The 16,148-nt window shown below is 47.9% G+C and overlaps 6 protein-coding genes across 6 annotated transcripts; 1 reads left to right on the forward strand and 5 right to left on the reverse strand.

Annotated features, from left to right (window-relative positions):
- Positions 1–2,362: 2,362 nt before the first annotated feature.
- On the reverse strand, positions 2,363–3,090 carry I302_104015 (uncharacterized protein; the record flags this gene model as incomplete). Its single annotated transcript, XM_019189378.1, has 2 exons — positions 2,363–2,686; positions 2,782–3,090. The coding sequence occupies 2 exons, from the start codon at positions 3,088–3,090 to the stop codon at positions 2,363–2,365; spliced, it is 633 nt and encodes a 210-aa protein (XP_019048940.1).
- Positions 3,091–6,430: 3,340 nt separating this feature from the next.
- On the reverse strand, positions 6,431–7,505 carry I302_104016 (uncharacterized protein; the record flags this gene model as incomplete). Its single annotated transcript, XM_019189379.1, has 2 exons — positions 6,431–6,862; positions 6,933–7,505. The coding sequence occupies 2 exons, from the start codon at positions 7,503–7,505 to the stop codon at positions 6,431–6,433; spliced, it is 1,005 nt and encodes a 334-aa protein (XP_019048941.1).
- Positions 7,506–8,155: 650 nt separating this feature from the next.
- I302_104017 (uncharacterized protein) lies at positions 8,156–9,058 on the reverse strand (the record flags this gene model as incomplete). Its single annotated transcript, XM_019189380.1, has 2 exons — positions 8,156–8,509; positions 8,588–9,058. 2 exons carry the CDS (start codon positions 9,056–9,058, stop codon positions 8,156–8,158), a joined length of 825 nt encoding a protein of 274 aa, XP_019048942.1.
- A 915-nt stretch (positions 9,059–9,973) lies between these two features.
- On the reverse strand, positions 9,974–11,024 carry I302_104018 (uncharacterized protein; the record flags this gene model as incomplete). The annotated part of the gene is made up of 6 exons (XM_019189381.2): positions 9,974–10,014; positions 10,101–10,250; positions 10,323–10,486; positions 10,574–10,754; positions 10,813–10,880; positions 10,957–11,024. 6 exons carry the CDS (start codon positions 11,022–11,024, stop codon positions 9,974–9,976), a joined length of 672 nt encoding a protein of 223 aa, XP_019048943.2.
- Positions 11,025–11,432: 408 nt separating this feature from the next.
- On the forward strand, positions 11,433–12,554 carry I302_104019 (uncharacterized protein; the record flags this gene model as incomplete). The annotated part of the gene is made up of 4 exons (XM_019189382.1): positions 11,433–11,657; positions 11,721–11,993; positions 12,128–12,307; positions 12,408–12,554. The coding sequence occupies 4 exons, from the start codon at positions 11,433–11,435 to the stop codon at positions 12,552–12,554; spliced, it is 825 nt and encodes a 274-aa protein (XP_019048944.1).
- Positions 12,555–12,793: 239 nt separating this feature from the next.
- I302_104020 (uncharacterized protein) lies at positions 12,794–15,705 on the reverse strand (the record flags this gene model as incomplete). Its single annotated transcript, XM_065869780.1, has 9 exons — positions 12,794–12,943; positions 13,143–13,255; positions 13,333–13,435; positions 13,513–13,664; positions 13,728–13,742; positions 13,822–13,987; positions 14,064–14,116; positions 14,179–14,255; positions 14,372–15,705. The coding sequence occupies 9 exons, from the start codon at positions 15,703–15,705 to the stop codon at positions 12,794–12,796; spliced, it is 2,163 nt and encodes a 720-aa protein (XP_065725852.1).
- Positions 15,706–16,148: the final 443 nt, after the last annotated feature.

Raw genomic sequence — 16,148 nt, forward strand, 5'->3', positions numbered from 1 at the left:
CTAGTGAGATGTTGCAGGTAGAACGTCATCTCCCAATCTTCCTGGTCTGCATAAGAGGCCATTGGCACCATCTTCACTACGTCTGATTGCACATGTCAAGTCCTATTGCTCCAGTGTTGGCCTATGCATAGAGTAGAGCCGAGACAGAATCTGCAGTCTCACACGGTGACGGCTACTGCAACGCAGGGGGTGATCAGAAAGGCGGAGGATGACATGACGGATCTACCAGCAATTTCAAGTCGTAAAATGACTCCGTCAGCATCGATTGTTGGGCTCTTGTATGCTTCATTTCGGCATAAATGGAATTTATATACGGGACTGCATATAAGGCGTCATCATGACGATGTACATATCTGTGCGGTCGGCGGTACGATGCGATAAACATGAACCGCAACTGGACTCACTCGCCCTCCGCTGCAATACGATATGGTACCGACCAATTGTAAAGATTCGGCCTTGAACTAATGGTCACTACCCAATCCGTATCCTCTGGCATAAAGTCCTCAGATGACGCAGCAAGGATTCGGCAAGTTCTGTCACCTTGCACACCGATCTCGAGGCTGAAACCGACGTGAGGATACATTGTCGGATGAGGTGGTAGACACCAATGCAAAGCGGTATTGATCTTTGAAAAGGCTGCATCCCAGGAATCACTATGATGTCTTAATGCCTCAATCGTCATATGATTGGGGTCGGAGAACCGTTCTTGAGCAGCGGTATCGTTTGGATCAACATTTTTAAATCCTATTTTCAGCGATGGCGGGTCTTCTCGGGATTCGTCCAATCGGATTGCGGTGACGCGGCGACTGTAACCCTGTTGATTATGCTGAATGAGCATTGCCATTTGATACTCGTTGGCCACATGACATGTTTGTGGAGGCAACAGGCTGTAAGAACAAAACAAACAAACGGACCGCAACAACTCGAGGTGTATTTTTGCGAGAACACAAGTCGAATCACCCCCGTGAAAAGGGTCAAAAGGAAGCAACAAAAATCGATTAGACAGACTCACAGAGCTGTCTAGAGGCACATCGAGCAGCACTTCTTCATGTGGCGAGTAATAAACGTTCGGTTAAATTTTCAAGGTAAGATCACCTTCGGTCGTCGAAGAATTCTGGAGTGAGCTTTCGTAATTGCCAACCTGGGATTTCAACGGCCCATGCTCTTCCAGCTGGCTTGCAAGCACATCTGAATTCACTTCGGAAAGCCAATAGAAAGTCCTTACAATGTGACGCCTGAGAGCCTCATGTTCATCGAAAATTTGTCCTAGCGCTTCATCGTCGTGAAAAGCTTCAACAATTCCATGCGCTCTTTCCCTCAATGACTGCCTCGGGCCATCAGGTTGAACCGTCCGCACCTTGATGTTGTAGCTGAGTGGTCCTCCCATAGAATCCACCATTTCCGAGCCAAGAAAAGTAAGAACCGTGTTGCCAGAGTTGTAGGTCGATGACTCGTTCATATTGGGCACAACCAAACGTTATAGATTTAGGCACCTGGAACCAGAAAAAATCAGAAAAAACCAAGCTACACCTACGAGTGAATCGCAAGAGCAGAAAAGACATAAGTGCAAATCCTCAGGGCGGCATACCTGTATATCTCGCGAGATTGACTCGCACCGCATCTGTAGAGCGACGTTCGTCAGCGGAAGCTCAGCTCTCCGACTCGTGCAAGGAGGCAAAATTCTAGCCCTCGTCATGTCATCAAAGGATTAGACACGTATAAAACACACGCGGGCAGAGCCGATACGTTGTATCGTTTTAGCATGAATATGAAAGGATCGGGGAAGCCTCGACCGCCTGGTGATCCTTGCAGTCGACATCAGCACTTCTAACATTCTCTTCACGCTGCTGCGGGAAGACAGTATGGTACATAAGGCGGAATTCCACATCTAGGATTACACTCAATATCGTGTTCATGGCAGTATAGATCGGAAAGTAATTTCAATGCTATCTTATCCAAGCTCTTAATGTTGCAATGTTTTATCGATGTTGCCCTCGCCTTGTTCCGGTTAAGCGATACTTTGGATATTGAAAGTCCCCCTCAGATCCTGTGTATGATATCATGTGAAAAACTTTCTTCGTCATACAAATAGCGTGCCTCAGAAAGGTCCAGTACAGTAAAACTTTGCTACATTTCGAGTTCTTTGAGGCAGTGGCTATCACACTCATTGTTCATCTTGCCTTCTTACAGGCCACAAAACCCGGAATGGCACGCCTGGACAATGGATGTTGCCTCATCAGTGTAAGGCCATCAAGCGCGATTGATCCTGTGATGATAGGGGAGATAGTACGGATCTCATCGTGTCATATCACACAAACTGGCATTCGTGCCTTTCAAGACTGTTATCCAAATACTGAGCTCTCTACACCTTGCTCACAACTGCTTTATACATGATTCTGGGTTCGCAGTCTTCAGGTGAGTATGCGGGGGAGATCTCGATTGTTTCCCCTGAACCAGTGACGATCAAGCTATCTGAATATTTACGACCTGCCCAGCTCAGACCTTCTCTTTGGGTCTGCATGATTCTGAGTATAGTGTCAGACCACCTGGAATCTCTATCCCTCACTACTTCATGAACAGTATGAAGCAAATCTGAACCAAGGGCTGCGAATTGTCTGGTGCCGAAATAGAGCTCCAAGGAACCATCTTCGAGCTTGATACCGAGGACTTCGTAGGGTTTATCGTTCTGCGAATCGGCAGAATCAGTCCCTTGCGTTAGCAACTGACTCGGCCTTTTCAGCCACTTCTTCAGAAGAACATGACGGATTTACTAGTACTCACCGGGTCAGGAACAAATGCTGGTAGAGATTTAATTCCTCGGCCGGATGCAATGCTCAACTGCCAAGTATTCACCTTGGTTTCGTGAGGGGATATTTGTGACACTATTTTCCCTTGCTTGACTGTTAAAGAAGCATCTTTTGGTATATCAACGCGAAAGTACGATCCAAAGATACCTATGGCTCTATGAATGGCATCTGTCTCAGCTTGCTCTCTGGTCACCTTTCCTGTGTCTTCTCTCGCCTTGGCTTCTGAGTTCAGAATGTCATCCCAGGTTGGGTTGTCGGATACAGCTTGCCTAAGTCGGCGCATGTTGGTGCTGAGTGCTGATTCGCCATCTTCTCCTTCCAGTGAATGACCAAGTAGAGACATCTCCACCGTTTCACAGTCTCCACCTGCAATGGGATCTCTCATGCCACTACGGGGGTTAGCGAAGGTGAATACGCATGACGGTCGATCACTCGTGTCGACCCTGGTAGCACCCCCCGGCCGAGTGAGGGTACTGGAGAAAGAGTCATCGCTGCTGTCACTGTTATCCCCAGAATTCCGTTGATCAATCATTTTCTGGTCTGTCTGATACGGAGGAATATTGTTGCGGGGGTATTCAAAAAGAACGATTGGTCAAGATCAAAGACCTACTTCTCGTTAAAAACAGCTACCCTTTATATGTATGGGACTGCAGAACTTGACCTCATTACGTGAGAAGGCTTCACAGTATGCGGAAGTACCATGTCGAGCACCGCTATGCGCCGTCCTTTGTGGCAATCTTCCACGAAGGCCCTCAAGGTCTCGACTCCAAGAGCCTTCTGCACGCTCAGTCTCATCATCGTGATCGTTCGCTAATCTGTTGGTCATACGCAAAGGTCTTCGAGTGTCCAGCACTCCGTTCATCTTCGTTAAGCGAGAGTGGCAAAGATCCGCCCTCAATAACTTGCGGGGCGATGGAAGTCCAAAAAGTAGCTCATACTAAGAGCAGGACAAGTTTGACTGCTGTCCCCGACCACCAAATCGGGCGATTTCCAACAAGGCTGATGATCTGCCTCACAGGAAAGTATTGATTCGACCAAACATCGTCCGAGAGACCGAGAGCAAGACACTTGGTGCGTGACTTCTGCATGACGATACAAATCTGCAGAGAGAGCTCACCGAACTCTGAAAGTCAGGCGGAGTGCTTCACGGTGGTTTATCACATCAGACCCATTGGTCCATTGAGTACAACTTTCAGCGACCATTCCGACAATCAAAAATTGAGATCTGAGATGCTGCCACGCCGTTAGTGGGAGCCACTTGGAGATCACAAGCGATCGCTAAAGCCCCAACCAGAGAGAAACCGTATGGTGGCGATTTCACACCGTAGCCCCCTGACTTGACTTATCTTATGCAAAACAAGGACTGGTATAGGTAGGCGATTTTCTTGACTGAGCGGACGGTCAAGGCCCTCTGCATGCTGTGTACCCCAATCAGACTCTGACTGGCAAGTCCATCAGCCCGTTACACCACCATCCCTATGAGCGAAAAAGAATCCCCTATATATATAATAGAGTTCAAATCCGCTACAGTGGGAAGTGCCTGAATTTTGAAAGAAAAGCAACTTGCTGGTCCATCCTACCATGCCGCAAGCAAGCTACACGCTTCAAAAGCATATGTGATGAGAACACTGGTCTGAGAAGCAAAGGACCAGTTTCATACTGCATATTCCACTGTTGAAACACCGCAGAAAGACGGTGGCAAAACACCCGCCTATGGTGTAAAATCGCCACCATACGGTTTCTTTCTGGTTGGGGCTTTATGGTACTTGAGCGAAATCTAGGTGTTTTACGCACCAAATACATCTTTTGATGTTGAAGCTACAGTAGGTGCGTTTTCGACCGACTTGGATGTACAGTAAAACAAGATGACATGCAGAGTCTACGAAATATATGAGAACAATCTATCTATATACGATACAGAACCGCCTGAACCATCATCAGACACACGCTACCCCGCAGAATATGTCAGATGATCAAGCGAATGAGCTCCAGGTAACTCTGAATGCCGCGGACGAATGGCTATGTGATATTTCGTTCCATCCTCTTCCCAAATTTCGTCCTCCGTCTTCGTGATCTTCACGTCCACCTGATGGGTAGTATATTCCATCCTGTCATACATATAGTTGTGATTCGGATGGTACTCCATCCCTAAGGTTTTCATATTGGTAGCTTCGATTATCCGAGGGGACCACCATTTGTGGTTGGTTGTCGTTCCTATCAATTCATTGATCAGGGATACAGGACCTTGATCATTTGATTTCTTGCTGCCTGACTTCGGTGAGCCAAAATCCAAAGTGATCGAGCCTATGGTGTCTTTCCGCTGGTAGGGTGCTGCTGACTCTTGTGTGGTGTTGAGGTTTATTCGCATATTTGTTGCCTCATCTGCTATATCTGCCTGGAGTGATGCAAATACGGTGTAACAATCAACAAATGACCAACATACGGTAACAACAGTACATCCCATTGATTCGTTCTTACCGACGTGGAAGCATCACCAACCGCCGATGTCTCCACGACATTTATTACGAATAACGGGTTTCCGACGGCCCATGACAGAATTAGGGTTGCTGACTCACAAATGTAAATACTTTGCTCTCAGGTTCTACCAGATGTGTCTCATATATGTCCATACTCCACCTCCTGTCACCTCCTGATGAGACCACAGGCTTGAACTCGCTGGCCAAACCGTTGTTCACGCACAGCAAGCTCCCATGCGCAGGTATCTCCGTTTGATATAGACTTTCAATCATCTTCATCGATCTGATGATATGCGATTGGATATACGTCAAATCTAGCTTTTCTTGCCAGACTTTGTTGTTCTTCGTGGTGGTCTCTAGTTTGTCAATGATACGTCCATTCCGAAGTGTGTTCACTTTCTCATTTTTGCTTGTCTCCTCGGGGGTCGAGCCGGAGTGAAGAGATGAGTGCGAATTGCAGATGGGCTCCATCTCTATGGATATCATGTCATCTGGGATGAGCGGTCCCACCCCGTCGGACGGACAATCGAACTTCCATTCCTTACATATCCGGACAGAAGGACAAAGATGCTCGTGGTTCCGTGTATTTGCAGAGTGAGGCGTGCTTGAAGAGGTGGAAGGCTTCATGATAGAATAGTACCGTATATGCGCCCTTGTCAGGAAATTACCTTCTTCCAGCGGCAATGGTGAGGCAAGGTGGAGAAGGTACGATTGAAAGAATATGATGTATTGGTTAGGATGTTTGATGATGAGCTGTAAGTTAAACACGAAGAAAGCGGATCAATCGTTTGTCAACTTGCGGCGCTGAACAGCTGTAGTTGAGAACTAAGGATACGATGCAATATGATCATGGTCCATTGTACGGTTGCCCCCCGAAGGTAGGCTTTTTCAACTCAGAAGAAGACCTCCTTTATCCTGTAATCGTCATGAAGAAGGGATACCACTACTTGCGGGCGTAGGCAAATCGCTTTCCGCCGTTCAGAAGCGTGGCCGCGATGCATGTCTCTGTGAAGCTGAATAATATGGCAAGATTTGAGCATATATGGCACGCCTTGGATCAGTATACTTTCAATGGTACAATATATCAGGTAATCAATACAGGGCGTGAACCCTTTCCGAAGCGATGATTTGTTTTTTTGCGCAGTATCAATTGCTTACTTGTGGGGGTGCGTGGGGTAGATCCCATGGGCTTTCTCGGCTCTTGTACATGGTCAACACCCATTGTGGATCACCCGCCACTTTATCGAGCGCGTGTCGAGGGGCGATGATTCCACTCAGATCGCCACCGAGCTTGAAGCATAGGTAAGTCCCTTCTTTGCCGTGTGTGGGTAAGCAGTCTCTCAAAGCCTCTGAGACTACGGATGAAAAGAAGAATTCTCCTCTTCTGGCTTTATCGATCAATGTTTTTCCTGAAGGTTGATCTTGCGCTTGATTTGTGGCTGTGTCCTTACTGGGTTCCACAGAACGCGAGCTTACAGACGATGGCCGAGGAAGACGATATCCTATCTTCAGCTCGTCATACTCCATCGGCCCATCATGTGAAGCTTCAATTGCGTCCGTGACTTCTCTTTCAGGAATCTTCAAGATAGAGCAAGGATAGTTAGCAGATACACTCAGTCTTTGGAGTCGTGTTGTGCCCTGGGCTCACCGAGTCATAGTGATATCCATTGCTCTTGGACACTTTGTCTGCCTCTGGGACGTTTACTTTCAATGAGAACTTGGTATTGTGAGGGTTGTCGTTGCCACTGAATTCGGACGATTGATTGACTATACACTTGAAGCCGGCTGCGCAATATTCCATCCATATTTCATCCGAGGCTTCGATAGAGCTGGCCATGCCAAGGGTGAGTGCGATACTTTGGACACTCCTTTCCAGATGAGCTCGGAGCTGTGAGTCAGCCAAGATTGCTTTACATTTGGTATTATTCGATCTGTCGATGGCTCGTTGAAGATTCGTCATGCCTTGACGCGCTGCTAAAGATGTATTTGTCCTACCCTCGCTAGGAGAGCTGTCGAGTTCCATGTCTACAGTGTAGAGTTTAGATGTGACAGTCGGGTTGGAGAATCTCATCTGGGGGCCGTGATTGGAGGATAACATCCTTGAGGCGAGGGCTTTGGGCCGATGATAGAATTGATAATGCGAGAACTGTTCGTAAGACTTTGGATCCAAAGTCTTAAGGCTCGCGCATGTGCAATTGGGTACATCTTGTTGGTTGGACATTGTGCACAGTCTGATCGTCTACTGAGAATGTCTCGCCAATATACGCTTCTCGAGTGTCCTTTGAGTCAACACAGCATGACGAAAGAAGGTGGCATCGCGACCAGGTCTGCGGCTTGCAGGGTCCACCTCTCCTTTCTGGATGATAACCCTGTTTGACACTTGCGGTGGCACATTCGTGGTGTGTCATGAGCCTAACCGCTTGGCCCAGTATATAACCGCTGCTTAGTAATCATTCCAGATCTCTAGCACTGAGCCTTTTTCAGCACTGTTTACTGCGTAGTATCCCGGCGGTCAGGTATAGGTTTTTGACATGGTGAGCAATCTACGCGAATACACCGAGCTTTTCGGTCAGTTCCAAGACCACCCAGTCACCATTTGCTACCCTTGAGAAACTCTCTCTGGTCTTGGCTTGCAGATTGCGGATGTACGAATCTATAGAATTTTCAGGATGGACTTTGGGTTCTTGGAATCATACGTCGAATCTGATAGCGACGAGCTGTTGGCGGCGATCTTGGACAGACTAGCCCTGCAATCGTTGAAAAGGAAATTTCACTCATTATCGTCACCAATTCATCGTAGATGCCAAACCATCATCAACACCAGCTGGCCTACGAGCGCACTGCAGATAAGTACACAGGCCTCCTTGTTTGTCACGTCTCTCGCCAGCATCTTTCAGTGGTACCATCGGTGGGAACGAAAAGCATGTTATACCTAATCCCACTCTTCGTCTCCTCCTCCAAACTAGTCTTGCCAGCCTCGACCAACCACCCCTTAATCCCATACACCAAAGCATCTCCCTTATTTCTGTTCCTGCTCGACAGGCTTAAGGGTTGGATCTCCAATGCCGAGGAGAAAACTTTTGACCAACGATCGTCAAGTCCCAAGGTTTTAGCGAGGTTATCGTCGGTGTTCCAAGTCGGTGGGGCTTTGCCGCACCCCACTTGAATCGTACCATCTTCTTTTCTTCTATCTTGCATCGTAAGGGGTATTAATGGTTCGTCCGCCTGTCTTATTGCATCAGTCGCGAGCTTGAACCAGTTGTACAGGGAGGGAGAACGATGCGGAGACTGTACAATACTCACACGATCAGGAACAAAGCATTCACCGGAGAATGGCGCTCCCTCATCGACAATTATCTTCAACGACCAGATCCTATCCGCAGATGGATGCGGGTGAGGTTTAAGCTTGAATTTGGTAGCTAGCCCATCATCTTTGAAATGCAGATGAGTATCATGGGATAGCCCTCGAGCGATAAATCTATCTAAGATCTGAAGGGACCTGTCGATCTGAGAGCGTACAGCTGTGTTAGAGCCACTGGTAACTACTCGAGCCCAATTGGGGTCTTTCGATACTGCTTCCCTAAGACTGTTCATATTTCGTTCTTCTCTCGAGATCGCATTGGGGCCATCGATAGAGGTGGACACAGGACGAAGGGACATATCGACGGTGAGGAAGTCGCTGCGCGGGGAGGCGGTAGAGCCGCTGGAGGGATTGGTGAAAGTCCATTCGAGTGGGGTGGAGCCTGTCTCAAATAGGTTCGTAGGGTCAGACATTGTTGGGCTAATTGGCTACTTGGGGGAGGCTTATCGTTGGTGTGTGATGTATCGGGGTGAAGGGTGGACGAGAAGATGATCAGGAAAAGAACCAAGTTTGAGATCACAGTACCGCCTTTATATCATAAACCCATGTGTAATTAGAATTGATATTCCGCCAAAGCTCAGAAGGCACACCGCATCGCCTCCTATGACTAGACACGATCAGATGTACCGCCCGCTGGAATAGTTCCCCACTCGTCTTTTTCAAAAGAGTGAATAATTATAAGCGTACTGTGATTTTTCATATATTACGATATTGTCAGTTTCGCCTAGCCGTCTTGGAAGTCCAGTCTTCCTGGAAGACACACTTCCCTTTTATTCCTGCAGGAACACCGCATTGTACCGCATCATATCTGCATGCTCCAGTGAGCCTTCTTGAAGGGTTAGCTTTGACCTTCTAGCTTCGACCTTCTGACACATGAGGTAAAGGTTACTCTACTCGCTTGCGATAAGGATCAAAGGAGAAAGTGTCCCTTGGGGCAAAGGAGGTGCCATAGCGAATACTGTTGTCATACGCCTTATTCTGAAACTTGATGCTTAAGAAGTGAAGGCCGTCCAATCGACAAAGGATCAGTCATATCCAACGCATCTAGCTTCAGTATGATTAGCTCACTTGCATAGCTGCTGGCGTGAGACCGTAAGTGACATGGACTAGGATACGCATACGACGTGTGAGAATGGTCGATGGAATAAGTCAGAATAGGTTTGAGGTGGGAATCCACCATGATCGCTTGAAGGCCTTTAGTTCGTATCGTCTAATTTGATTGCATGCATTGTCTACTGTTAGTTGTTTACTGGAAAGTACCTAGTATATCTTTTTTTCTTCTTCCCATTCTCGTTTCATACTTTTATCGCAAATCCTGAATATTACCCTTACAAAGTCTTAAGGACCTCATCGGCGTGAGAAACGGTAACTGAAGACCGCCAACCCATCAGCTCTCTCTCCTTTCTCACACTTGATCTTTCTTTTGTAGAAAGGAGACGCAGAAATGGAACATACCTTCACCGGGAGAAGGCTCCACAGCTACATGAAGCACCTTTCCATCCTCAATGACAATAGCTCCTCTCTTGAGTCTGGGTCCACCGAAGATCGCTTGACCGTCGAGTACGAGACCGAGCGAGGAAGCGAGCTTGCTAGAATCGTCGGCGGCTGTGTGACGTGTAATGTACGGGTATTATCAGTACCGATCCGACGGGGAAGTACTGTATTTGGAGGACTTACCAAACTTAACGGTGTTCTTGTCACCTGCCAATTTCTCTTTCCACGCGTTGACTACGAACATGTCATTCACAGCTACGATGTAGATGTCTTTGACTCCCTTGGATTGGAAGGTGGAGTATTGCTCGAGGTACCCTGGGACTTGGGAAGAGCAGGTGGGGGAGAAGCTATATCATGAAAACCAAAATGTCATTTTATCAGCACGAGTACCAGAGTATGACTGATTGAGTCTGGTAAATGGATATGTTACTCACGCGCCTGGAACCAAGACCAAGATGTTCTTTCCGGTCAATTTGGAGAAATTAACATTCTCTTCAAGACTGTTGATCCGGACATCCACGTCTGGGACAGCATCTCCTACTTTGACAGGAGCAGCGGAGGCGAGGCTCGCTACGGCTGAGTGAGCAGCTTTGGCAGTGGCTTGGAGAACTGAGGCTGTAGTAATAATGTCAGTAATGGTAGCATTGGACGAGCAAAAGAACGTGGGGCTTACCCATTCTGTATTGTTTTACTGCTGTAGGTTGTAAAGTAGGTCTGACAGAGGAAGTGATCGATCGAGAGCTACATTGTGACCAGGACAATGACGACAAGATCAGTAAAGGTACAACGTTGGTAAAGCTGGGGAGATGATACTCACACAGCGGTAGGTCTTACAAGTCTGTTTGGTTTGATAGCTCTGAGATTGACTGATTGTCTGAGTGACATGGTGAAAGAACTGAATGGAAGGAATGAGGGGATAAGATTGGGTATATATAGTTGGCCAGGAATATGAGTACTCCACTACTCGTTCGAAGTGCAATTGCCGGAACAATCAACCACCAACGGATCAATCTCACTGATGCCATCGTTCCAGCAGGCTAGTGCGTCATCCCACGTGTCACTCACGTTATTATCACGTGACACATCATAATTCCGTAGGAATGTGGATCCTACAATTCAACTCGCAATAGTTGTCCTCTGTTAGAGTGAAACAGCTGGGTATCTATCTCGACTCATTGACCAACAATCAAGATCGACTGATCGGAGCACCACCACCTCAAACTCAGATCAGCAGCCAGCAGTAAGACCAACCGAGCAGCAGAATAACGCCACTGGACCACTGATCTGGACACGATGACATACCTCACATCCCACCTTCCGTTCCCTTCATCCTCATCTTCATCTTCGCTACCTCCCCCTCGTTCTCACCTGATCATCTCAGATACTCTCGCTTCTCCTGGGCATTTCGCAACATACCACCTCCTGTCCTCTGCACTGGGCAAGGAGAAACGTAAGGTGATTTGGGTAGACTTCAGAGGAGAGGGCAGGGCAAGCTGGGAAGCTATCCTGAAGAAGATTGTGAGTTTATCTTTGATATTGTGTCTTGAAAAGATGGTTCTGATCCTGGTTCCATGTGAATAGGGTACACCACTTCCGCCCCTCACTAGCAACTCTTTCATACATATCTCACCGTCCTCTTTACCCTCTTCAATCAAGGTATCAACCAAAAACACCCCTCGGCTATTCGACGGGAACGATGCTCCTTCATTGCGAGAAACGTACGATACAACCCTATCGCACCTCACTGAGCACAGCCTGGTAATACTAGATGGACTTAGTGAATTGGACTGGATAGGATTCAGCGCGTTGGAGATAAGCAAATTCGTTAGAGCAGTATTTGCAAAAGTAAAATTGGTAAGTCAATCAGCTAGACTCCCCTCAACTCACATCCTCAATCTCACCTCTCTTGACATCTCTTCAGCTTTAAGCCAGGAAACCTTCCGGGCCATGCCATACGATACATGCTCACTGCCCTCTCTTTTTCACAGTCCAACTCCATCCTCATATCTACCCTGCACGCAGACCATCTCCCCCTCTCATCAACCATCATTCCTCCCAAAGAAGGGAACGAGGACGAGCTCCTAGATAGACTATTGAGGATGGGCCAGGGGTGCTGGTGGAGGATCGCGCATCTCCCCTCGGGACGAAGTGGGGACGTGATGGGCGAGGTGAGTTATCGGCAGTCTTTGCATATCAATCGGAACGGAGATCTACCGAAGAACGAAGGAAGAGCACGAGGGGGTAGGCTGACTTGTTTGTCCTATACAGATCTCTTCCCACCCCTTGACCAAAAGTATAGGAATGGAGGAAGATCAGAAATCCCCTTATGTATCGAGGTCGAACCCCTTACAGTATAGATTGGAACCAAATACCGTCAGGGTATTCCCTAAAGGTACTGGTAGGGGATTCTTATAACCGTAGGTAGAACTGGTGATCGTCCCTCCTCATTGTACGAATCGACCAAATTAGATCGGAAGTGTCCAAAGCAAGATAGGATGGGTAATTCCACGTCCCATTCGCCAGTTGAAGATTGGATGATCGGACACGTTATCTGGCTTCATAGACTTTCACCGTACAGGGCGTGCCTTGCTCAATGTTGTATAAACCAATTTGTATCACATATAGCCCCATGCATATAATGATACCACAAATGCCTATCTTCCAACGAACCAACTTTCCACCACCTGCGCTACACTCCTGCCTGCTCCCGGCGCAGCACACGAGAGATCATACTTCATACCGTGAGCTACGAAGACCGCTCGATAGTGAAGCCATATAGCTAGGACGATACCGGCGTGCCACCACTATAACCACAAAGATATCAGATATTAGCAGTAGCTCTGAGGAAGACAGATATGCACAGAAGGGTCGAAGCGGTGAGACGGAATGTCTTGGGTGGTGAGACCTGACAGGAGTCGTAGATGTGGAAAGGAAGTCGACAGGGACAAGGGCATGATACAGAATGGGTTGACAATGAATGATAGAAACGGAGGGATAACCCACCTGATGAGACATCCCGAATCTATCAAACCTCCCAGGCCACCTACATTCCGGGAAGTGCATGGCGTAGAACCATAATCCCGTAAGATACGTGGCGATCGACCATCCGAACGGGGCTGCGAAACAGATCAAAACGAGTCAGAACACAGAGTAGTCCCAGGAAGAGATAAGTAGATGGGGGGAGGGTACGTACCGACAAAAGATAATGCTTTGAAGAAACCGTGTTGGAAGAACAATTGGAGCATCGGCGCGAACATTGCTACGCACAGAACGAGGAAGAACGAGATACGGAGGTGCTAAGGATAATCATCAGCTCATGAATCTTTACCTTTCCCTCAGGAAAGGATGAAACAGAATGAGGTTTGGTCCTCACCTTATTCCTCCTCTCGTTGAACCATCTTTGAAAAGGTAGATATGAACCCAATGCACCACACAGTGCGTTGGTCGTACAATACAACAAGACATATTTGGGCTGACAGTAAAACCCATTGTATACGACCGTTCCGAACGATGCTGCGATGAGCCCTATATATCTCGACAAGTCAGTTCCTTGATCCCTTGGACGCTGTTTCATATGATTGAACTCACAGGATATACCAATATCTGCGTGAAGAGGAATTTCAACAAGCACCGTCAGTAATATTGCACCTGACGAGTTGGAGCGTAATTGAAGACAACTCACAGTCCACACATGCACCCCATTCGAACCATCTCTTCGAAGCGCACCCGCTAAGCACATGCCAACTTGCTGAGGAGAACAGGCAGGAAATAGCGGCGATGAGGTATAATGCCAAGATGAGGGTATCGAGGAGATGAGCATTGGGAAGCGGCGGGTTGAGGATCATGTACTGCATGGAGCGAAATTGGTAATTGCGGGTCAGCCCGAGGGCTGAGGAGGTCGTGAGGCAGAAAGGAGGAACTTACAGGGATAAAGAGCGAGATGAGAATGGTAGGTATGAAATGACTGTGAATGTTGACTGATCGAGATCAATAGGAGATCAGCATCACTCTTTCTACGATGATACAAAACTCGACCTACTCGTCTCGTTATGCATCGTGAAAGCGGATTTGATGAGCGGTACAGGCCCAGTCTTAAGATGGAGGGGGATGAAACGGCTAAGTGAGGAGTATCATAGCAGACTTGGTCAGCATGATTTCATTTATTCGGTCTATCTTCATATGAATTGTGGGCGCTGGTTTGTTAAAGTATCTCGAAGTTAAAATAGACCCACTATCCCGTATGTATATGTTCGTTATTCCTCCAAATCGCTGGCAAGTCCTCATACTTGATCAACCTCCTCCCGTCATCCGATCGTTTCAACGACTCCTGTACCGTCGGACCCATCGTCGACTCATCATGCTCTGCAGCCAATGCGGTCAACTTGGTATCGGTGATTTCGGGATGTTTCAAGATATATTGTTCATCCTCTTCGTCTTGGTCTTCCTCTTCATCTACTCCCTGCTCCTCTTCCTCGCCCTGTCCTTCTAATTTCTTAGGTGATACCGTCTCCACATCATCTACCAAGGGAGACTTCCAGTACGGATCAGTCTTCGATCTCTGCAACTTCCCCCTCTCGGTCCTAAGCGCATCTCCTCTTATCCTAATCGTACCGATTGTTGGGAAACCAGCTGCACCCAACGATTTCGATCTAATAGCTCTACGTCTATTAGCTTGCGCCGAGGCAGGCGTCCTATTGGGAAAGAGGTATTCCGGCTCCTCGTCTTCCTCCTCATCTTGATCGACGGGATACCTCTCCAACGAAGCTGCTCGTAATCTCCTAGGCAACTTATGGTGGAAAGCCAGATCATCTTCTTGTTCTTCCCATCCCAGCCTTTCCCACCCCGCCCATTCCTCGGAGGGTAATAAGGTGTGAACGACATCTACCATACGCTTACGGGCACTTGCTATAGCTCCCAAATGATCTGTGGTCCCCTCTCCGGAGGAAGACGAGGCGTAGTTGTAGTTGTAGACCAGACCTGGATCTATGGAGGATAATCTTGAAGGCAACGATCGCAACCATTCTTTGGAAGGGTACGAGGGAATGCTGGGTACAGCTACTGATGGTACGGACACAGACAACGAAGGGAGATAATTCAAAGCTTCTTCTCGGAGGGTTGATAGGTGGTTGAGTAACCTCAAATGATGGCTTACTTCTACACCTCTACCGTTGAGTCCATTAGGAGCGGCAGTTGGGTCAAACCGATTCCTCAAGCCCTGTTGGGAGGCGGAGCCAATCTTACTTGACGAGGCATATCCTACCGCCTCTCCACCAAAGTCGTCCTCCCCATACTCGTACTCGTCGTCCTCTCCTGAGCCGGAGATTGAAAGCGAGGAGGAGGAAGCTCTAAGTCGTTCTTCCTCTGCTGGTGGAAGGTCACCCAATTTGGATCTGAGGGCCACCTCGACTTCCCCTAGGTATCCTAGAAGCGCTGCTCGGAGGTTGGGGATGTTAGGTCGGAAGGTCGGTAAAGGTGGATGAGAGAGTCGTCTCCACGAAGAGGAGGAGGTGGAGGGTTCAGTGTTCTGGGGTGGAGGAGATGGGGAAGGGGAAGGTTGGTCCGACATTTTATGGAAGGCTGACGTGAGCTGCGAAATCGAGGATACTGTAGGGAGGAAGGGGAGAATAGAAAGAGCGACGATAGCTTTCCGGAGGGAAGCTACAAGAAGGGGTTATGTATGTCTATGGCTATCAACAAATGAATGAATGCTCAAATGAGATTGAACGTGCAATAATGCCGAAAAAGAGCAAAAGAGGATCAAGATGATATATGTTCGGTCTCAGTTACCCGGCCGAGTGGATCAGTGCGTAGCACAGTAGGTAGTGCCTAATTTGATGCCGGGTTTGACGGGAGGAGCAGTGGCAGTAGCACTCTATGGGATTGGATTGACACTCCATGCATCATCTGTCACTATCTCATGCATGTGCAATGGTCTAGCGTGGTGTTATCCAGCTGTCGAGCGAGCGAAGATGAGCTATGCAATTTCGAACACAGCAGAAAGCGGCGCAC

The sequence above is a fragment of the Kwoniella bestiolae genome, chromosome 2, assembly GCF_000512585.2.
Source record: "Kwoniella bestiolae CBS 10118 chromosome 2, complete sequence".
Lineage (NCBI taxonomy): Eukaryota > Fungi > Basidiomycota > Tremellomycetes > Tremellales > Cryptococcaceae > Kwoniella > Kwoniella bestiolae.